Raw genomic sequence first — 23,196 nt, forward strand, 5'->3', positions numbered from 1 at the left:
ATGGTATTTGAAGTTTTGCTTAAAAGAATTTAGGCAGAAAACTCTATGTGTTCTCTGTGCCTGCTAGTGAGACCCGCATAGTGTCTACTTATTTCGGATGACTTATCACAGACACCTCCAAACTGTAATGGCGGCTGCAAGGAGCTGAACAACTGTGTCATGTTCGCTGAGTTTCAATGACCTGCTCATGGTGCTGACAACCCAGAGAACATGAGAAACGGTTCTGATGTAAAGTCAGTGTTTGTGCTGCTACCAACACAGTTTTAGTGTCTATTTGGATTTAAAAAGAGAAAGCTTATTGTTTCTGCCAGATTTTTCCACTTGGAGTCTAACTTCTGTAATGATGCCATCATGGAAACACAGGAGAAGATAACTGACTAGTCAGAGTGTTTGCAAGTTAACAAAGTGCAGATTTTCCGGCGAGTTATGTGGATGTTAACCAGATGGGTTGGGTTAATGGAGCATCCTGTGTCAGACAGGTAACGTGGACATATTCACCTTGGGTAGAAGCTTATGATGGCCAGGCTGAGTTCAGCAGGCCAGGTCCTTGTGATGGGAACTCGGAGGCACGTTAAGGTTCCAGTGGAAAGGTTCCCCCTGGGTCAGGGGACACTGATCCCTACAAGACAGCAGCCACAGACAAAACAGGCAGTGTTCGTAACAATGCTCCAGTGAGCTGGTGCGTTTGAAGATGCTTTGTAAACGCTGAAGTGCTGTATAAGATGAAGCAATGTCATTTTATTTATTTTAAAAAATGTTTTCATTTATTTTAGAGAGGAAGAGAGAGGGAGAGAGAAACATCAATCAGCTGCCTCCTGCATGCGCCCTACTAGGAATGTGCCCTGGGCCTTTCCCTGACCAAGAATGGAACCAGTGACCATTTGGTGCATGGGATGACCCCCAACCAACTGAGCCACACCGGCCAGGGCATTATGAGGACCATTGTATATGGATGCAAGCCTCAAACTTTGGTTAGCACATGAAATATATCCCCTACTTCATTTTGCTTTTGGACAGATCTTTGGCCTTTTCAGTACAACTTAAGTTTCTTACCCAGAACTGAAATACCTAACATGTAGATGAAAGACTATTTGTCTTGTTGCATGTGGCAGCTGCATGCCTCTTGTCCTCATTCAGGACAGAATATCAAGTTCTGAGCACCGTCAAAGTCACTCAAAATATGGACTGGAATTAGTGATGATTAAGTCTTAGGACTGAGATTGCAGTGCTAACCAATGTTTCAAGCCTGTGTTCTTGAATTCAGGGTGAGCTATTACTGACATAATAGGAGGAACTATGCTTTTCTCCTGGGCTAGTCAATTATCTTTCTAAAACTTACAGCTTACTCTCAGAGACCATGCATCTGTAAAAACCAAACTTTTAGTTTAATCCATTGTAAACATCTGTATTTATTGTTTAGATTTGACTTTCAGAATTCAATCACAATTGATCCTCTCCAGGTTGACTGGCTTATTGGGGGCATCACATGCATCCTGTCCTTTTGGGTTCTCAAATGACGAGCTGTTACTCAGCCTTTTATTGTGCTGCCTTCCTTATACACCCAAATGTCCTCTTGCTCCCCAGGCCGATGAAATCTTCTTTACTTGAAAATGTAAAAGGTCCAATGTGGTACTTATATCACCTTAAACTAATGGGATAAGCGGATTTGTGTGCCTTGCTCCATATTGACTTTGCCAGTAGAGCAGTTATTGGCTGGTTAAATGGCTTTCTTCATTTTCCTGATATTAATCCGTAAGCTATTGAGCTGTATTGGCCAAGTTTTTCTCTTAGTTTTCCTTTTTATGAGTAAACTAGAGGCCCGATGCACAAAGATTCGTGCAAGAATGGGCCTTCCTTCCTCTGGCTGCTGGCACTGCCTTTGCTCAGGCCTGGAGCCACCTTCTGCCTTCGCTCTGGCCCGGAGCCGCCTTTCCGCCTTCGCATGCTCCCCTGAGGCCCAGAGCGGCTGGAGCGGTGTGGAATGCCTGCGTCCTGCCCCTGGCCGCTCGGCGCCTGTGTACGCATATTAACCCACAAATTTTTTGGGGGGGTTAATTTGCTTACTCAATCCTGATTGGCTGGTGGGTGTCACGAAGGTACGGTCAATTTGCATCTTTCTCTTTTATTAGTGTAGATGTCATCCATGTGGAGCCATGTCACCATCATTGTAATTTCATGGTCTAACTCAGTCTCATTCAAAGTTAGTGTCTGAAGAAGTCCCTGTTGAATAATTGAAGGCACTCTATTAGTTACCCATTGCTGCATAACAAATTACCCCAAAATTTAGCAGCTGAAAGCAACAAATGTATAAGTTTCAGTTTGTGTAGGAAGGAATCAAGGCACAGCTTAGCCACGTGCTCCGGCTCATGGTGTCTCACAGGGCTGCTGTGGAATCTCAGGGCTCGACTGGGGGAGGAGCCATCTCTGCTCTTTGGCTGGAGGCTGACCCCAGTTTCTTGCTGACTGGTGGCTGGATACTTATTTCTCTGCCACCTGGGTCTCCATATGGTGGCAGCTCATGAGATGGCAGCTGGCTTTCCTCAAAGTGAGTGAGGGCACCCAAGATAGAAGCCAAGCCTCAGTCTTTTTATAATTTAATCTTAGAAGTGACATTCATCATTTCTTCCACATTCTATTCATTAGAAGTGAGTCAATAAGCCCAGCCCACACTCAAGGGTAGAGGTTATATAAAAATGTGCTCACCAGGGGCCATCTTAGAGGCTGCCTACTGAGGAGCAAAGAATGATATAGTTGGGGTCAGTGTTTTATTACATTACTAGAGGCCCAGTGCATGAATTTGTGCACAGGTGAGGTCCAGCCGGCCCAGCCCCAATCGGGGCAGATCGGGGCTGGGCTTGTTGGGAGGAGGAGACAGCAGGAGGTTGGCTGGCCGGCCTGTCCCGGGCCCGATCAGGGCCAGGCTGGCTGGGGGTAGGGGCCGCGGGCGATTGGCCGGTGGGCCTCGCCCCCGATTGGGGTGTGGGGAGCCCATCAGGGGTCAGGGGCCGTGGGAGGTTGGCCAGTCAGCTCCACACCTGATTGGCTGCAGTGGGCGTCATAGCAACCAGTCATTCTGGTCATTACGGTGTTCCAGTCACTGGCTTTTTATATATATAGATGTTATATATGGAATAGAAGTTTCTGATGTGCTCGTTAAAGCTGCAGGAGCGTGAACCAAGGCAGCAGGCAGTCAGATAGTTGCAGGGGAAGGTTTACTGGCTAGTTTCTAAGAGACTTGCTATAAATTCCTGACTGTCCAGGTCTGTCCCCAGTTGTGAGGTTAAAAATCTGATCTATGCACCTGCCTCCTTCCGTGCAGAAGATCGTGGATTTCTCTTACATGTGCCCACCGAAGCCTGGAGCCTGAGGGCAGAGGCCAGTGGCTTGATTTCCAAAGACATGTGCAGACATCCCGCATGGCCAACTCTTTCTGCCCAGCAGACCTGTGGTGGAGGAAGGAAGCCCGGGTCAGGCAGGATCAGAGGTCAGGTGGGCAGCATAGTCGGCTGTGCTGTGTGTTACCCGCCAGTTACTCCTTCGCTGGGCCTTAGCACCAGGCTCTGCTCACCGACTGCATCCCGCTTCATGGTGGGGCGCTCTAAAGGGCACCGCTGTTATCTTAACAAACTTTGTAAATCTCATTTCTTTGTGCCGCCTCCTCTCAAATTCTGTTTTCTACTTAACACCAAATTTAGTTAGCTCGTTAAAAATCAAACTTTTGTACATAACTTATTGTAAAAGACTTGATGCTTCTAGCCATCACCTTTCCCCATTTCCCACTCCCCACAAGCAACTGCTATAAACTTTTTTTTGTTTGTTAATCCTCACCTGAGGATATTTTTTCCCATTGTTTTTAGAGAGAGTGGAAGGAGGTGGGGAAAGGAAAACAAAACATCGATGTGATAGAGACACATACTAATTGATTGCCTCCCACATGGGCCCCCACTTGGGTCTGGGATCGAACCTGCAACCCAGGTACATTCCCTTGACCAGAAATCGAGCCCATGACCCTTCAGTGTGTGGGCTGAAACTCAGTATGCTCACACTGAGTCACACCGCCAGGGCAGTGCTTTAAACCTTTTAACCAATTCTTTTGGTAGTTACCTTGATATCTCTGAATAACGTGTCTGTTGCCACTTGTTGATTTCTCCACTGTAGGTGCTGTTTATTGATTTCTCTCTGTGGAAGATGACGATTAGCTTTCTTTGATCTTTCCGCCCCCACAAAACACACACACACACACACACATCCTCCAGCACAGACATATAATCTTTTCGGTTCGATCCCTGGTCCATGATTACATTATTATGACTCTGAAAATGCCATCCAGCTGAGCCGTGAGGTACATAATCATTATTTTTGCACAGCTTTTTATTCCTTTTGAGTTAATACTTATCATTTTACTTTAACTTGGTTCATGTTCTATGTACTTAATACTAATTCATCTCCAAATGCTCTCTTCGTTATGTAGATTTCCTCAGTATGCTCACACTGAGGCAGCTGTCACAGCTGGAGTCCTCTGGCCTCTGTGGCTGGAAGCCTGGCCGCTCTGTGACCCTGCTCCCCCCACTTCACTGCTGCCATTGCCACAGGGGCTGTGCTGCTCCTGCTCCCCTGTATTGAGATACAATTCATATACCATACAAGTACTCAATTCAGGGGGTTTCGGTATATTCACAAGATTGTGTAACCATCATCACTCTCAAATTTCAAAACATTTTATCACCCCCAAAAGAAGTCCTATGGTACTCATTAGCAATCATTCCCCATCCCTTCTTCCCATCCCTAGAAGCCAATATATTTTTCTCCTTTTAAACATTTTGTATAAACGGGATCATGAAATACGAGGCTTTTTTTTTAATCTGGCTTCTTTCATGTAGCATGATGTTTTTAAGGTTCATTTGTGTTGTAGCATGTATTAGTACTTCATTCTTTTTCATGGCTGAATACTATTCCATCGTGTGGCTAGCCCCCATTTTCTGTATCCATCAGTCACCTGTGATGGCTGTATATGCTGTTTTTACTTTTTGGCGGTTACGAATGATTTTCTCACACATGTTAGTGTTGGGTCCCCTATTTCTTGGAATCTCTGTTTTCTTGTAACTAGATTTCTTCTCTTTTCAAGTTTTTGAGAGGCTGTGTATCTGCAAGTGTCTTCACCTGCTTCTCACGTGGTTTGGCGTGGTGCGTCCTTCTAGCTCGGAAAGCCTTCCCTGGAGGACGGCAACGTGTCACTCATTGCTTTCCAGCCCACAGCCTGCTGTTCAGAAACCCTGTGCCGTTTCTCCTTTCCCTCTGCTGCAGAATTCCGCTTTCACGCTGGGCTCTGTGCCCTCTCTTTGTCCCCATGCTGAGGCTTCACCGTGAGGTGGGAGAGCACGGCGTGTCCTCCTGCTGGCCGCCCTTGGAGCTCCCCAAGCTCAGGTCTCCTGTCTCCTGGTTCCAGGGCTTTTCTGGAATTATATCTTTGTTTTCATCCTCTCTGTGTTATGTCCTCCCCACTCCCGCTTTTTTTTTTAACTCTTCTCATGTGGTAACTCTTCATTTCATTTCTTGTTTTCCGTTTTGTACCCTTTGGCTCTATTTTCTGGACGTTTTCTTACCTCCTGGTCTTTATAGCTGGTGTTCCCTTTGGCTATCACAGTTTTACTCTCCTGAAGAGCTTTTTTGCTCTCTGTAATTTTTTTTCTCCTTTTAAAATAAATATCTATTATTGTTTCTCAGCTACACCATCTCCTCTCTCTCTCTCTGGGAATATTACCGATAGCTTGCTCTTGAAGTGTACGTCTCCCTAAATTGTGTCTTTTTCCGATGAGTTATTTTTCTCTGTCTGGTTATTCTGGTCCCTGTCTTTCCAACTTAGGTGCTCGTCTCAAGTGGAAGGTGATTCTGGCTGTCTATCAGAGGCAGACGTGGGGACTAAAACGCTGATTTAGAGTCTTTCATCATTTCCTGAGGGGTAATCTGGCTCTGCTATTTCACTGGAGAGACCCCCCCCGCCCCAAACTGGTCTCCTTAGATCTTTCCCTCCAGTTAGTTAGATTTACAGGAAAATACTTTCTCTTCCCTTGCTTACAAGTATAGGTTGGCTGCCAGCTATTCTGGGAATGGGAGGCTGTGGAAGCAGGGAAGAAGGTGGTAGAACCTCGAAATCCGTGTGTTTTATTTATATCCCTGTTTCCATAAGATACCTTTGCCTTTAACTCAGTCCAAACCTACGGTTTTACCTTTTCCGGAGCAGGAACCTTAGTCTCCGGTTACATTCCTCTGAGCCCCATGCTCCTTCCCACTCCCAGAAGAGCCTGTGCTAGCGATCGCTCGGCCTTTTGCGAGTTTTTCCGTTTTTATCAGAGGGTGTTTGGTGTTGCCCACTCTCAGCTAAGAATGACATTTTCTCTGCTCCGTCAGGTTACTCACAGGTTATCTACTTGCTTCTTAGCTTCTAAAATTCGATTGTCTTGTTTCCTCTCTCATTCTCTTTCTCCTTAAGGGCGAGGCCTTTAGAAAGGACTTTTAAATTGGTATTTTAGTGGGATTCTGAGAAGATGTGAATGTAAATTAGTGTGTCAGTCTGGCAACTTTACCTGGAAGTCCTTACAGTTTTTTAAACACCTATTTCAGGCTTCAGGTTGTTGTTTGGTCACTCCCTATGGTAGGGGTGGAGCTGTAGTCACCACCGGGTGGGAACCACTTAGGACTTCATCCTTGTGTGTTCCCTACTGTCCACTCAGGAGCTTGGTGCCTCTGTGGGCTCTAACCAGCTGTGGTCCGGTGGAGGCTTAGCAAGGGGCTGGGGTGGAGCCACCGGGCAGTTCAGGCTCAGCGACCCCCATTTTTGCCCAGCCTTTGCCCACTTTCACTGTCTCCCTCCCCTGGTGCCACTGCCTTTCACCCATCCCGTTGTCTCTCAGATCCCAGTCACTGCAGGGCTGGCCTTAGGTTCTCCTTTTGCCTCATGGCCACCTCATCACACTGCGTTGGGCTCCCAGGGGCTTCACCTCGCAGACACCCGGAAGCTGGATCTGCACAGTCGTTGCTCGTTTCCGACTTGGGCTGGTCCATGTTCTTACCCACCACTGGGTCTTTTTCTTAACCGCGGGGGCAGCTCTTTCCTGTGCTTGTTCTACTTTTATTGCGATTATCTGGCTCATTCCCAGCTTTTATTTATTTACTCTTCTCTACAGAGTAAACATATATGGGTACATACCTAAAAGTAGAAATACCTATTGGTGTCAGCTGTGTTAATTTTTTTAATGGAAGTTTTTCTTTTAATTTTTAAATTTTACACAGTAAAGCCCTCCGGGTTGATCCAGGCTGTTCAGTTGGCTGTTTAGAGAGCACGGAGCATGCTGTGTTCAAGAGCATTTACTGAATTGTTTTGTTTTGACTTAGTCTGTGCCTAAGTCAAACCCCTCCTACTCCCTTGAACCCTTTGACTGTCTTCCCTGCTTTCAGTGTCCAACCTCTGCAAAGGCCAGCACCCTAATTCAAGCCTTTATTGTATCTTACGTGGACTAATGCCGCATGGTGTTTTCTTCTTACCCCTCCATCTATCCTCTGTCTAGTCATCACATACATCAAATATTTACTGAGAATGTACCACCCCCTACATTACCTTAAGACAGACCCAAGTCCCGTCTCTCCATCATTCAGTCTTCCTGAAACGTTTTTTAAACATCACTGCACATGCATAGCCTTTAGTGCCTATTCATTAAAGCCACAGCTTCTTAACCTGACCTCCATGTCCTTTCCTCTTCTCTCTCAACCTCACTTCCCAGTACCCTGCCGGCTCCTGCGCTCACCTGGGAGCCAGTCCCTCTAAGATGTCTATGCATTTCCATTGTGCACTGGGTTTAGAGTTTTTCCAGAAGCTGCCTTGCTTTCACTCTAAGTACAGTTTATCAGTGCCAACTCTTATTGGTTCCACATGCACTCTGACCCTCACTGCCAGTTCACTTGGCTGTAGACAGGCACAGCCTCAGTGGAAAACTTGTTATTGGAAAGAAAGACACTTGACCAATGTAAAGGATTCAAGTATAGGCTTTTCTGTCTTCCAGCCCATTGTCTGTTTCCCCCTGGGATGTGCATCTGTCTCTAGGACAGTTCTTCCATTTTTTAAATATATGTTATCATTCACTTTATTGCACTGTTCCATTGGGTGGAAATGTTGCAATGTTGAAGTAATTAGTAATTGTGATTCTTTTTCCCTCTTAAAAAGAGATTTCTCTCTGGAGAAGCTACTTGGAAAAGAATATATATATATATATGTATGTATGTATGTATGTATATTTTTTTTCCTGGAAGAATAATGTTTGATTACTGTTAAAATATTTATGGAATGTCTTTCTTTCCCTAAAGTGGTACCCAACCTTTGGAATGTCGATGGAGAAGTCACTGTTGCCGAGCAGAGGCCGGGAGAAGTTGCTGAGGAACTAGCGAGCTCCTATGAAAGGAAGCTCATCGAGGTAAGGCTCGGAGTCTGTGCCTTTATCGCTGATGTTGGCTGCCTTGGGGACTTCCCAGGAATAGGCCCAGCCTGCTAAACAGATGTTAGCAAAACAGCCACAGCACTGCACTTGATAAAGAAAGATAAGAGCTGGTTCTTTGAAACATATTATTTACTTGAAAATTTGGGTACATTTGTCCAGGAAATAAGAGAGAAGACATAAATATGTAATGTTAAAAATAAGAAAACATAGCTACCCTTGGATTTGGAGAAGATTAAAAACAGGAGAGAACGTCACTGTTGGGCTGATAAATGTGAAAATATGGACTATTTTATTTTCTAAGATAACATTTCTAAGATAACAAAATTGATTGACGATGAGGCAAACTACCTGAAGGGTACCAAAATACTGGTGGAAGAAAGTTATAAAAGTAATTAAACAGCTGTTTTCCTGGAAGGTAGCAAGCCTGGGTGGTTTTATGGTGGTTTCTAGGAAACCCTTCAAGTCTGCCAAAAAGCCCTTTGCTATTTATATTTCCTTAAAGCGTAATCTATAGATCTATAGCCATATATATATATATATATATATATATGTTTGTATTTATAGCTGTATCTCTACATAGATTGTATCTATGTATCTTGGTTCAGTGTGCTTTCCTTTGATATAAAAATCCGACAAAGATAGTCTAAGAAACAATATTATAGACACCTCATTTGTACACAAATGCATAAAAATTCTAGAAAGATATTACCCAATCAAAATCAGTTACACATTAAAGGAACAATCCATATAAAAGTAGGATTTATATAGGATTTCAAGGATAGCTTAGTATGTTAGGAAATTCATCAAGTCGGCTCATTGATAGATCAAAAGAAAAAAAGCAGACATTGATCTTGATGGGTACTGAAAAGCCATTTGATAATATTGATCGTTGATATCTGATAAAAATGTCCTTTATAAATGAAGAATAAAGATACTTCTTTGATATGATAAAGTTGTTTATTTTTAAAAATCAGAAACCATTAATTATCCCCACACTCAGTGGGAAAGCTAGTTTCTGATTACATAACTGGTATATAAAATATATAGAGGTGTGTGTATATGGTGGTCACATGGTGGTGTTTATTACAAGTCACTTATTTTTGCATGTGTACACACATCTGAGAATACAGTCGTACCTTCCAGTTACTGTCAGACCCACTTGCATGTGGCTCTTGTTAGCTGCCAGAGAGTGAAATGCTGAATTCCACCGCAGGAGCAGTGGGTGGGTGTAGAGCAAGCATGTCAAACTCAAAGGCTAACACAGGCCAAACAAATGAGGCATGTGGCCCGTGGGCCTCGAGTTTGACATTCTTGGTGTAGAGATTTCTGTGCTTTTGTGACTCCCTAACCCCCGGAGCAGTAGAGTTGATGGTTATCATTAATGAGCGGAGATGTTGAGGCTGAAGCACAGATGTTCCTTCGGTGGAATATACTATTCCAGATGGATTTTTCTTTGTTTTGGTTGCAAAGTGCGGTTCTGCCAGTGATCTTTCACGTGTGAATATTAGCATTTCATTGCAGCAAGGCTTTTGCGGGACCCTCTGTTAGCATTAATCGAGCTCTTTACAGTGTTTTGTGTGATGCTTGTCTTGTCATTCTATTAATGAGTTGGCTTTTGCCAAGAAAGGGTTGTAAACACGTGTTGGAGTGGAGTGATGAAAGAGTGTGGGAGAGAAGTTGATGTACTTCTCTTTCCATTTCAGAAGAAGAAACATCTCAATGTAAATAACATAACTATTTGAAGTACCACAACATTGGAATTACTCCTTTGTAATTCATCCCAATCAAAAGGGAGTTCCTGAACATTCTTTTCTAGGTGTCTCTCAAAGCATTAAAACCACCTTACTTGCCCGGCCAGCATGGCTCAGTGGTTGAGTGTTGACCTAGGAGGTCACAGTTCTATTCTCGGTAGGGCACATGCTTGATCCCCAGTGTGGGGCTTGTAGGAGGTGGCCAATCAATGATTCTTTCCCATTGTTGATGTTTCTATCTCTCTCTCCCTCTCCCTCTCTCTCCTCTCTGAAATCAATAAAAAAATATATTAAAAAAATGTACCTCACCCATTTGCACACAAGCCCTGAACACTACACATTCATGTTCAGTAACCTGGCGTCTCGCATCCAGACAGCTCAGAGCCCAAAGTCAACACAAAGCCATCGTTTATTAGCTGGGGTGGGGGTGGGGGGCTGTCAGGAGCCAAGGACTATAGGTAGAAAGATTGTTCTTGACACCCTGTGATGGTTAACTTTTGGAAACAAGTGGCAGGAGTAGGTTAATCTGGCAGGGGAGAAACATTAGTATAAACACACTAATTATAAAGCAGCTACTGTAGTGCCAGCGGCCAGCTGTGGGGTGCACACTTTTATTTCCAGCACCATGCTAAGGCTTTTACAGAGATGGACTGCTGCATCCTGTGAGGAAGATACTGCTCACAGATGGCGTTTTGAGAAGTTAAGTAACTTGCCCCAGAGTTTCCAGCTGGTCAGAAGCAGAGCTGGATTCAAATCAGCCAGGCCATCCAGCACCGGAGCCCAGACTCATAACCCTGCTCTGCTCCGAAAGGTGAGCTCATCGAGGAAACGAAAGGTGGACTGGACAGCAGAGAAGGCTCGTCACGGTTAAAAGAAAGGAAGGAGCCGAGGGGAAAGCCAGCCATAGATAACAGCTTTGAAACTGCTGGGCCCTTCTCACACACACCCTTAGTTATTTCAGAAGAAGGGAATGGAGATGTCTCATATGGTTGGAATTACCTGCTTCTGAAGCAGATTGTGATAGAACACCAGCTAGGAGCTCCTTGGGGACTGGGAGCATTATCTTTTTAATTGCATATTCATTGCCTGGCACAGCTCCTGCATGTGGCAGGAGCCCCATAAATATTGAAGGGAGTGACAGTTTCTTGAATGGATTCAGCTGTTCAGAGTAATGGTTGAAGAGTGATAGGTGTGACTCTGGAACCCCAGATTGAAAGTGAGTTGTGCCATGGCCTCACCAGGGCTCGGAGCATCCTGGTGGGAGGGCTTAGGTATCTAATAGGAGGAAACATGGCTCTTTAGAGGAGGCAGACCTTTTCTGGCTCTCAGTGTTAGGGGGAAGTTCAGTTTGCAGAGCCTGGAGAGGACATTGAGTAACAGACATGGATGCTGCCAACTCATTGAGCACATACTTATTTAGTGCCTTCCAGGTGCCCAGCCTTTAGCTTCCTTTCTCCACCTGCTTTCTACCCTGGGAGATGTTTCTGGGATAGGAGCCACAAAATGTGTGAGGTCGTAGGAGACGCCCCTCAAATGGCATTTACCTCCCTAGGTGGAGTTCTTTCTTTGACTGCAAAGGCATTGATGGTTCACCTATGAATAGCATTCGCTCTTTGTTACCCAAGTCTGGTCCTGGGTTATAAGAATGAACCAGACACCATGCCTGTCTTCAGCGAGCTCCCAGGTCTCAGGGGTTAAGTAGATGTGTCCGCTGTGATCCTCAGGAAGCAGGGTGAGGTGCAGACATAGTTATGCCTGCCTCCTGGGGTCCTAGCGCCATGTCTGTAACAGCAGTTCTGCAGAGCTAGTGCACTTAGCTGGAGCTTCTAGAATGTTCCTCCCTTTTTCTTTGGGATTGTTAGTAATGACACTTGGAATTTCTTTTGTAAAGTTCTCCTCCCTCTTGTAGCTCTAGGCATCAGAGAAAATAGATTTGTTGTTACTGTGGGTTTTGAAGATAAAAGTTATTGGGCACTCCAGGATAGATCTGTTCTAAGATTTTCTTTACCTTTTTAAGCACAGTTCCTTTGGTGTAGACTTATCTCCAGAAATTTTTCTGTTCTTTCCCAGCAGTAGCCGTCAAGAAGAATGTAAAATGTGGGCAGCCTTTGGCCTGCCATCCTGCATCTCTTTGCTGCCGCCTTCTGCAGCCGGGTGGCTTAGAGGGCACACGATACCCTGCATCAGACAGACCGAGCTCTGTTCATCATTTACTGCCACGTGTTCCTGGGCAGCCACGTGACCTCCTTACGCCTCAGTTTTCCCATCAGTAAAAGGTAGCCAGTAGTACAAACTTGCAGGGTGGCTGTGAGAATTAAGTAGAGAGCATCTGGCTCAGTACTTGTGGTGGACAGGAAGTACCTCGTACCTTCCTGCTTCCCTTCTGTTCTCCTTGGGAGGAAGGCCCTCCGCACCATTGCTTGCTGTCTTGGTGAAGGAGTGAATCTGAGTCCCCTGCCCTCCTCTGGCCCAGGGGTGGCCGTGTGACCTGTGCCGGGGACTTCTATAAGAAAAGCAGAAATGCTTGGGAGGCTCCTGGGCTCAGCTGGTTCCTGTGCTGAACCTGCCGGAGCTGCTCAGCATATAGTCCTTCTCTGAGCCCGATGCTCCCACTTTCCGGACTGGCACAGCGATTCCTTTTTAGCTTAGGAGAGAAGTGTGTCTGTTACCTCCAACCCCCCCTGGCTCATCTGTGGCTTGTACATGCGTGTGATCGGTAGATGTCATTTCCCTCATTCCCTTTCCACCCTCACTTACCAGGGCTGCTTTGTCCTGCCTTCTTCATTCTCTCTCCTCCCGCCCCCACCCCCCCGGCCCCCCCCACCCCCCTCTTTGTCCCTGCTGTGTGCTCACCTTGGACCTGTTTTCCATGCGGCCAGTCCATCCTCGGCAGACAGATCTTGACTTTCTCCCAGGTGGTGGGACTCAGCTAAGCTGTTGATTGATTTTTCAAATTTTAGATACTTATCATTTACCCTGTGAGTGTATTTAGTCCCTGAATTTTTGCTCAGGGGTGACATAAATGGTATATTAGCAATGTTTATTCTCATTATGATGGCAGAGTTACTATTAATGGAAAAGTAAGCTTCAGCATCAAGCTCATAAAAAATACATTCATAATCACACACTGTAGATAACGGAATGTGATCATCATTTTAATAAAATGTGAAAGTTTTAAAGCAGCCGGGGCCTTGGGAGCAGTTACACCGCCAGCACTTGCTTCGTAATTGGCACCAGTGGGTTCCAACACTCTTGATGCATCTGAGAGTCATTTTTGTGCAAAAGAAGATGGGCTTTAAATAAAATACCCGATTCAGGATGAAGGCTCTAAGCTGAGATCAAATTGAACTGATACTCAAAAGTGAGATGTGAGCTTGTTTTTATTTATTCCTTTAATTGCATCTTGCTGAGTGATTGAAGCCAGGCTCTGACCTCGTGTCAGGGGAGAAAGGTCTTCTTGCCCGGCAAACAGCTTGCTAGGATGAGCGAAAACTGGTGAGGAGTTCTCTTTTCTAGAGGGCTAGTTGTAATTCTCATTGAAGCATGAGTAACAAACAAGGCTAAACCTCCAAGGAATTCTTAAACTCTTTTTATTATGGAAAAGTAAAAAAATGTAGAAAAATAGAAGAGTGATAGATGTGGCTTCTGGAACCCCATATTGAAAGTGAATTGTACCATCACGGCTCAGAGCATCCTGCTGGAAGGGATTAGACTATTAATAGGAGGAAACAGGGGCTCTTTAGAGGAGGGAAACTTTATGATGTGCATTAAACTCACAGGGTCAATGATAAGGGCCCTAAAGTTTGAAAAACCAATCAATAGCTAGCTGAGTCCTTCCTGCCCCCTGGGAGGAAGTCACGATCGGTCGCAGAGGGAGGACTGGCAGTATTAAAGCACAGGCCCAAGGAGAGCACACAGCAGGGGTAGAGCAAGATGTGGGGCAGAATAAGAAGGCAGGACCAGTGAGCCTCCACCGGCCCATACCTGGTGTCAGCAGTTAGTAACTCCGGGCCAGTCTTGCTTCATCTTGGTCCTGGCCCACTGCTCAGTCTCTAGTGGTATTTTGAAGCAAATCCAAGATTTCACATTCCATTTCTAAGTATTTCAGGATATCTCTGTAAAAGATAAGAGCTCTTTGAAAAAAAAACAACACCCCACAATATCATTAAAAAGCTTTTCAAGGAGGCCCATTCCTGTTCCAGTGAATCTCAAATGGAGTATCAGTGAGGGCACCTTCTACAGCATCTTTCAGAAGCCCCTTGCTCACCGCTCATCTTCCTCACTGCTCCAGCCTTAGCATCTAATTCATGCAAGGTGAACAGGCCCAGGTTTTGTGGTTGTTTTTTGCCTCTCAGTTCTGCTCTTTGCTGGACTTCATACATCGACTCAACCGTATCCACATTGGCCTTTGGGAGTTTGGCTAAAAGGAGGTGTGACCACAGCTTGCAGGTCTCCCCCAGCGTGGAGGGTGCCAGGCCTCCTGTGGGCCCTTGTTCAGAGACGAACTAGTTCCCTAATGACAGCTTCCCACGGAGAAGAGCAGGCTGTCTCCACAGGGGACTCCATCAGTGTTTTAAGAAACATATTTATATTAGGCATACCTCAAACATATGTACCATAGACAGAGGAATATGATGAGCTTCCGTGTACTCGTCACCCAACTGCAGCAGCTGTCAGCTCAGGACTGGGCTTGCTCTGTCCGGGCATCCTCCTACCTTCCCGGCTTCTTACAGCATTTTGAAAACATTGATTTCATCCACAGATATTTTGGAATATCTCTCTAATAATGTCTAGGAATCCCATTTTCTAAAAAGAAAAAGCCTTAAAATATCAGTATCATACCTAAAAATTAGCACTAATTCCTTAATATCATCAAATATCTGGTGAGTGTTCAATTTTCCACTTCAAACAAATGTTTGAATATGCTTCTAAATAGAGTCTATCCGCATGATGTGATTGGTCAACTGACCTCCTAAGTATCTTAATTCTTAATCTCCCATTAAAGTCTCCAGGTTCTCCCATTAAAACTTCCTCCGATCCCTTTCTTCTTTACTATAATCCATTAGTTGAAGAAACTGGGTTGCCGGTTCTAGAGAATTTCCCACCAGTGTTTTTTGCGGGTCTGCTTTGTGCATGGTACTCTGTGACCCACTAGGCTTTTGGTGACGTCTACTTAAAAATAAGCAACCATCAGACACTGACGATGGTGATGGTGAAGGTAGTTAGTGTAAGTTGAGGGCTTATTCTGTTTCTAGGTCCTGTGCTAATTGTGTTACATGGGCTTCTCTAATTGAACATCGCTGCATCCTTTTGGATGATAAGTCACCTGCCCAGGGTCACGGGGCTCGCATGGGGAACCAGGATGGCACCTGGCTGGCTGGCTGGCTCTGGAGTTGGCACTCTTTCTTATGATCCTGGCTGGCTGGAAGCGGGAGTCAGGCCTTCCTGGCTGGCTTTAACTTTCAACTCCAGGAGGAACCAGGACAATGAAAGCAGTGACACGCATACTAGCTCTGAGCTTGTCAAATCCAAGGGAATTATCACAGGGATAAGGAGGGATAATAGAAATAAATTCTAACCGACAGACACAGTACCGGGCATAAGCCGTATTGATGTAAACACACCCAAGCGCTTGCTCAGGTGGCAGGCCTGTGCCCATGGGATGCCCCCACTCTGTTCCTGCGTGCTCACGTGACCCGCCCGGTGCAGCCGAGGAGAAGGTGCCACCGGTGGCAGTGTTCCCTTATCCCCGGGCAGGTCTGTCTTTCCGCTGCCCCCTCGGCCTTTCATGGCCATTGCACAAGGCGGGGCAGGCGCAGCTGCCGGTGAGCCCTGCTCCTGTGAGGGGCCTGTTAACGTTTGCCCCGCCCACCTTCTCATTTGTATTGTGAACCTGGGGCCTCTTGTTTTCCAGTTCATGGTGGACTGCACCCTCGGTTGATGGTGCGGTTTGCTCAGTGTCACCAGCCCGTGTTCTGCTCTGCCTCCATTTCTGTTACAGCCTCGTTTCCAGGTGTGTGTCTGAACTGGGAGGCTGAGAACCAGCAGATGACCTTCCTGGGAGAGACACTGGGAAAACGGCCCAGGACTCGTTTAGGGTGATAGATAAAAATCTTTGTAATTATGGTGGCTAGTTTTCAGCATCTCATCTCAGACTCACACTATTTGGGGCCTGTTTTATATTTGCTGTCCTCCTAAAGGCAGGAAGTGGCGTCGTGAAGCTACCTCTGGGCCCGCAGAAGGAGTTACCTGATCTCGATGGGAGGAGGTACGGGAGACTGTCCTCGCGGGGTTGGGCGCAGTATTCAGGATACGGCAGGTGAAGGGACGGTGCCGTGTGCCACATGAGCCTATACCACCAGGCACATCTATCAGGTGTCACTAGAAATGCGGGTCTGGGAGGCAGGTTGATGAAGGCCCAGTCGACTTGGGCCATTTTCCTGCTCAACATTCTCTAGGGGCTCACCTTGCCTTTGGGTTCATTCAAACATCACACATTTTTATATGTTAACATTAGACCCTGTATGTTCTGGCTCTTGCCTTCTCCTCAGTCATACTTCCCAGCACAGGCGGAGCCGCACACTTCTCACTCATCTCCGGAGCCGGCACAGGTGTTTCCACCCGGAACCCTGTCCTTTCTCCTCATCCCTCCCCTTCCCATGTTGCCTTTTATTAGCAACATCCATTCGCCATTCCTGTTAGAGCCTTTCCTCTTTCAGGTGCCTCGGTCAGCGTTTCCTTTCCTGCAGTGGTACAGTTGGAAAGTTTCCTCATTCCTCTGCACTTCCTCTCTGTCTGAGTGTCCCTGACAGGCACCCATGGGCCGCCACACCTCCCACCCCCTCACTCTTGGCCATCTGACAGCGCTTCCCTCTCAGTTCTGACCTGTTCAGGAAGACACGGCTTTGTGGGTCGAGTCAGCGGTGCCAGGAGACTTCTGTTTCCTGCCCAGCCTCTGCAGCTCGGTCCTGAGGGACACCCCTGGGGACTTCCAGTGGGAATGCTTGGTGGCAGTTCGCTGGCTGTAATTGGGAAACACCTTGTGAAGAGCGTTGCCTGAGGGTGCGCTGTCATCTCAGAAATGGCCCTTAATGTGTGATAGTCAGACTGGGGACTTTGCTTCTCTTAGCTTGATGTTCTTGTTTGTTTTATCTGAAGGGGCCACACCTCCCATCGCCTGCCTGTTCTCCTGCACTGAGAGGCTGGCGCAAAGCACAGTGGCTCTGCTGATAGGCTTGCAAAAGCCAGAGGTGCTCTGACCTGGTCCAAGCTTGTGTAAGAATCGTGCTAATATCCACCTGAGCATCTTTCTTGAGTGGGATAAGTTGAAATTTTCCCCACAGTGTCTCACCTAGAAACAAATAAATAAATTGTAAAGTACAAATTATGCAGCTGATGCCATTTAATAAGCACTTACTGAGTGCCACAACCCAGACTGGGGCATCCCATGCATCCTCTCACTTAACCCTCACAACAGCAGGTCAGGAGCCTGGAGCTCAGAGAGACTGGGTAGGATATATCCCAGCCACCCATGGGGAAGCGGGGCGAGTGCTGTCAGCCGCCTCTGATGCAGCCATGGCTGGGGTCCTGCACCTTGCTGTGCAGACAGTACCTTCATTTGCAAAGGTGTCACCGAGATTTGATGGCCCTCCTTGGAGGTTAAGCTCACCATTTCTGTTTCCTGACACATTGACTCTCACTGCGGAATACTTTTCCAATGCGTGAAATAGACCAGAGGATGGGCTTGGCGCAGCACTGAGGTTTTGTCGCGTTTCCTGGCTTATTACAGTGCAAATTAATCAAATGAATTACGTAGCTCAGCTAATAACTTGCTTTGGTCCAATAGCTCTGTAGAAAGAAGTTGAACATTTTTATTAATCCACTCTGGAGGCATGTTTGAGTGGATTAAAAAAATAAAAAGCAGGAAGAATCCTTTTTAATAATTAATTTGGAGCCATTCTGTTCTTTTGGGCAGGTATCTCTCAGTAATGTCAACCTCCTTGTCAGGCTGGCTAGCTTGGGTTTGTTCGGCCATACCCTGGGCCAGGCGTTTCTCTGAGCCCTCGATTGATCTTCTTTGATCCTTATAGTCACTCGATGTGGTGGTACCGCTCTCATCCCTGTTGTGTAGAGGACACTGAGGCACGGTGAGGGGGTGATGTTTAGGGTCACATAAATAATTGGTGGCAGAGCTGGGTGGGAAACTCCAGACCTGACCTCATAGCCACTCTCTGTGGAAAAGAACCTTAAATTTAAACTATAGGAGAGGGCGGTGTCCCCACGCTGGCCAGGGTATTAGGGCTTCAGTCGTGGCCTGAGGTGTGTGCCCTGGCTCCGTGACCTAGCCTCTGCAAGCCTCAGTTGTCCTCAGCTGTAGCCCGGGAATAGTCATTTCTGGTGTCATTCAGGCTGAAAGTGGAGGAACACACTGAATGCATTGCTTCCTGCCACAGTCTCTTCTCCTTGGTGGTGTGCAGGCTCTGGAGAAGGGCTCTCTCGTCTTATTTACCCGCTAGGGACAGACGTGTGCCTCCTGAGCTGAACAGCCTGGAGCCCCACCAGGCAGGGAGTAGCTACAAGACTAGTCTCCTCGTGGGCCATGGCCTCTTATGGGCTGAGAGCGACCTGTTGTGCTCACTCAGGGAGAGTGGGTCATCCTGGTTTCTGAGGGCGCCTCTTCCCCCCGAGGCCAGGGAAGTCCATATGCCACCCTCTGTGCAGGAGTCTGGACAGCTTGGGTTCATGCTGCAGCCAGCACCGCCGCGAAAGTGTCATCTCTGCTCCCCCGTCTCCTCCCCCCACTTGGTCCTGGCTCCCTGCCCTGATCCTCACCTAAGGGACGAGGACACACCTCCTCTTGGGGGGCATTCAGGCCCTTTCTGTCACTGCCCGGACCAGCCTTCTTCTCACCTCCCTCCTGGCTTGGCCAAGGGCAGTTTGTTCACCGCCAGAACTGCTCTGGGCTCTGGGTCCTCGAATCCAGGCCCAGTGCAGGCAGGGCCCCGTGGAGACAAGTCTCTCCATTCTCACCTCCTTGGTTCTTCACCTCTGCCTGTCCTGGGGTCGACTTTACCAGAATGACCCCTGGGCTCTCTTTAGCGAGGACCCCCAGCCCTGACGGTGAGGTCCGCCTTCTGCCTCACGAGGAATCCACTGTTACCGTTTGCACGCGCCTGCGGTTTTCAGCTTCATCACAGGTCGTTCGGAGAGGCGGCGAGTCCCTGGCCTTCCTCCCCTTCCCACCAGCCTGAGAACTTCCGTTGGCCAAGTTGCCCACAGCTCTCGTAGTTTTGTTTCTCAGAAAACAACTCTGTCTCACAACTCCCTTTGTGACTAATTTCCCCGGCAGCAGCCTGCTCTTCCGGAGCTTCCGTTGGCGAAGGTACATTTTACCTCTGGAACGGGGAGCGAGGAGCCGAGCGCTCTGCTGCTTCCTGTGACTCACAGGCTCCGTAGTCAGAACCCAGACCCAGCTCTGCAGGCAGACTGTCAGCCTCTTTCTTTACAGTGACAAGGACTTTTTAAAAGTTTCTTTTCCCCTTCATGGAACCTTAAAATGCCCGATTCCCCTACTTTTCTAGGTCATGCAGGCAACTCTGCGGCCTGCTTGGGGCAAATAATGATATTTCTGCAGCAAAGGAGATTGAAATTGGGTTCTGTTGATTCTCCCCCCACTCCCATAAGACACCCTCCAGGTGGTTGAAAAGAAAGATCCATCATCCATCTTTAACAATGTAAAGGTTGGGCAGGGAGAGCAGTGTTACAAAAACTTGAAAACTTTTTTTCTACAAAGACCAACTTCTGTGCGCCGGCTCTTTCATTTCCAGGTGCCTGGGATGAATGCTTCTGAAAATGAGTCTTTTAAGTTCAGTCCTTCTCCCCTAAACGAAATGTGTTCTGTGGTAACAACCCAATTCCAACTATGTTGTATGTAGAAATTATTTTTCCTTTGTGCCAAAAACTGGATTTAAATGCTAAAATATCACCTTTTTTGTCTTCTTGAAAAATCGGCCTTTGGTCATGAAAGCTTTTGAAACGAATGGAAAATTCTCCGGTCCCCTTTGCTGTGGCTCAGAGGGAGAGCAAGGTGTCGGTTTCTCTGTAAATAGCATAACTGCTGCCTTCCCGGGGTTTGAGTTTGAACTGCTTTGATGGGATATATTTTCAAGCAAAAGTGGTGGTCAATTTGGATGAAAAGTGATAAAATTGAGTGGATTAAATTGGCTGTCAGCAGTTGAAATGCTATTTTTCACCTGAAACTTTGTGCCAGCAGCCTTTATGTATGTAGGGAATGAAATGTAAATGTCCTACAATTTTTTTTTTTGACACATCAGCATTATAACAATTCTTTTGTATAGCACTTTACACTTTCTAGATCATGGGTCAACAAACTTTTTTCTGTAAAGGACCATGTAATGAGTATTTTAGGTGTTGCAGGGCACAAAATGTAGCTCCTCGCCCTGCATGGCAACACTAAAGCAGCCCTGGGCAATTTGTAAGAAACAGGCATGGCTGTGTTTTAATAAACTTCTATTCACCGTTCAGGAAGCTGGCTGTATTTGGCCTGTAGGTACTAGTGTGCCAGTCTCTGATCCAGATAGTCCTCCTACTCCACGATGGTGGTGCTGGTGATGGGGTCATGCTGTCAGCCAGCCACGGTTGTGAGTGCCTGTCAGGTCCAGGCAGTCTGCATTCTTAATGCGCATAAATCCTTGAACGAAGGGTATGGGTGATTTGTGCCACTTTACAGAGCAATGAAGTGAGGCTCAGCTGTGTTCTTTATGAAAACTCATTTCCACAAAATGAAAATAAAATCACCTTCTACAGTTAAGGAGGCATGCTTCTAACACGTTTTTTGTACGGACCCTGTGATTTTCTGTGTGTTACCGTTAATGATCTGCCCTTCTGTCACTTTGGGAACTTTCTGGTAGGTCATGCCTTTTACAAAGCACAGGGGACTGTCTTGGAGCCATGTGTAGGGAGAGTGCATTTTGAAAGAAGTCTACCACTTTCTAAAAGCATTCCTAGTTCAAGAATGGGTGCTTCAGGAGAGCAGCCATTGCAAACCAGAGGTAACTGGGTTACTTACATCCTCATGGCACCAGGAATAAAAGCAACAAGATTGTTGGGAAAAAATACACATAAGTAGAACTTTAAATAAAGAAAATCCACTTACCTTTCACCCCAGAGATAATCACTGTAAACACTGGGGTCTATTCTGACATTTTGTTTCCATGTAATCCTATATAATAAAAGGCTAATATGCAAATCAACCAAACGGTGGAATGACTGGTCGCTATGACATGCACTGACCACCAGGGGCAGACGCTCAATGCAGAAGCTGCCCCCTGGTGGTCAGAGCGCTCCTACAGGGAGAGCGCCGCTCAGCCAGAAGCCGGGCTCACTGCTGGTGAGTGCAGCTGCAGTGGCGGGAGCCTCTCCCGCCTCCGCTGCAGGTGGGAGGTAAGGTGCAAGGGGTCCCGGACTTTGAGAGGGCACAGGCCGTGCTGAAAAACCACCCTCCCAGTGCATGAATGTCATGCACCAGGCCTCTAGTTATCATATAAACTAGAGGTCCCCTCAGCCCACCCTGTACCCTCTCCAATCCGGGACCCTTCAGGGGATGTCTGACTGCTGGGATCGGGCCTAAACCAGCAGTCGGACATCCCTCTCACAAATCCTGGACTGCCGGCTCCTAATCGCTTACCTGCCTGCCTGCCTGCCTGGTCACCCCTAACTGCCCACCCCCCAGCGGCCTGATCACCCCTCACTGTCTCTGCATGCTGGCCTGATCGCCCCTAACTGCCTCCCACTGCCTACCAGGTCATCCCCAATTGTCCCCCCTCTCCCCCTGCCAGCCTGGTCACCCCACGCAGCCTGCTGTTCAGTCGTTTGGTCAACCCTCACTAACCCCCCTGCTGGCCTGGTTGTAGGCATCCATCTTGTGAGGGCTTGAGGGTTAATTTGCATATCACCTCTTTATTATATAGGATATGTCTTTCCTCTGGGCTTGTGTGGGTGTGAGGTCAAACTTTATGCCATCCAAAAGTCTGCAAAACTCATTTTTTAAGAAATGATATTCATGAATACTTGTCTGAAGGTCATGTGGTCTGTCCACAAAAGACCCTTTTGTTTTGAATTAAGCTAGGTCCTGGGGGAGCCAATGCAGCCTGAATTGTTTTACTGCTGGTAGAATTATTCTTTTGCAGTTCACCATGAAGCTGCTGATAGAATTATTCTTTTGCAGTCAGCCTGTGTTGCTGCAGAAGACCAGCAGCAGATAGCATCCAGCCCTCAATGTGTTTTTCTTCCACATAGAGTTGGTCCACATAATGCTCTCTTTAAAAAGTATATTTTTATTGATTTCAGAGAGGGAGAGGGAGAGAGATAGGGAAACATCAATGATGAGAGGTAATCATTGATCGGCTGCCTTCTGCACGTCCCCTACTGGGGACTGAGCCCGCAACCCAGGCATTTGCCCTTGACTGGAATTGAACTTGGGACCCTTCAGTCCGTAGGCCCGACGCTCTATCCACTCAGCCAAACCAGGCAGGGCAATGCTCTGTTTTAGCCCCACCCTAGAGAAACACTTGCTCCCACAGACCAAGAGAGACTCATACAGCTCTGTCCATCACATTGATCATAGTGGCAAACATTCAATACAACACACAAATATCAAGTCAACAAGAGAGCAGATAAAAAAAGGCGTAGTATAGAAATCAATACAGCAATGAATAAATATCCATAAAATGTAGACTGGAACTGAAGATAGGTTAGGAATTCACACATGGGATAAACTATTCGGAATAGCAAGGGGATTGTAAACATAAAAATCAGGGTAATGATAACGGAGAGATTTTCAAAAGTACTAGAAGATTCTATGTCTTAAGGGATACACAGGAATTTGTTTTATTACTGTTATTTATTCCCTACACGTATGTATGTGTTACATACTT

The 23,196-nt window shown here is 46.7% G+C and overlaps 1 protein-coding gene across 4 annotated transcripts in view; it reads left to right on the top strand.

Annotated features, from left to right (window-relative positions):
- Positions 1-23,196, top strand: part of SNX29 (sorting nexin 29) — a gene marked incomplete at its 3' end in the record, with an annotated part of 449,820 nt that overhangs the window by 229,454 nt on the left and 197,170 nt on the right. For all 4 annotated transcript variants that reach the window (XM_079795284.1, XM_079795286.1, XM_079795285.1 and 1 more), the window contains one exon: positions 8,359-8,465. In XM_079795284.1, the coding sequence (XP_079651410.1) occupies positions 8,359-8,465 (107 nt within the window). The remainder of the gene's footprint in view (positions 1-8,358; positions 8,466-23,196) is intronic.

The sequence above is a fragment of the Cnephaeus nilssonii genome (assembly GCF_951640355.1).
Source record: "Cnephaeus nilssonii genome assembly, chromosome: 2".
Taxonomy (NCBI): Eukaryota; Metazoa; Chordata; class Mammalia; order Chiroptera; family Vespertilionidae; genus Cnephaeus; species Cnephaeus nilssonii.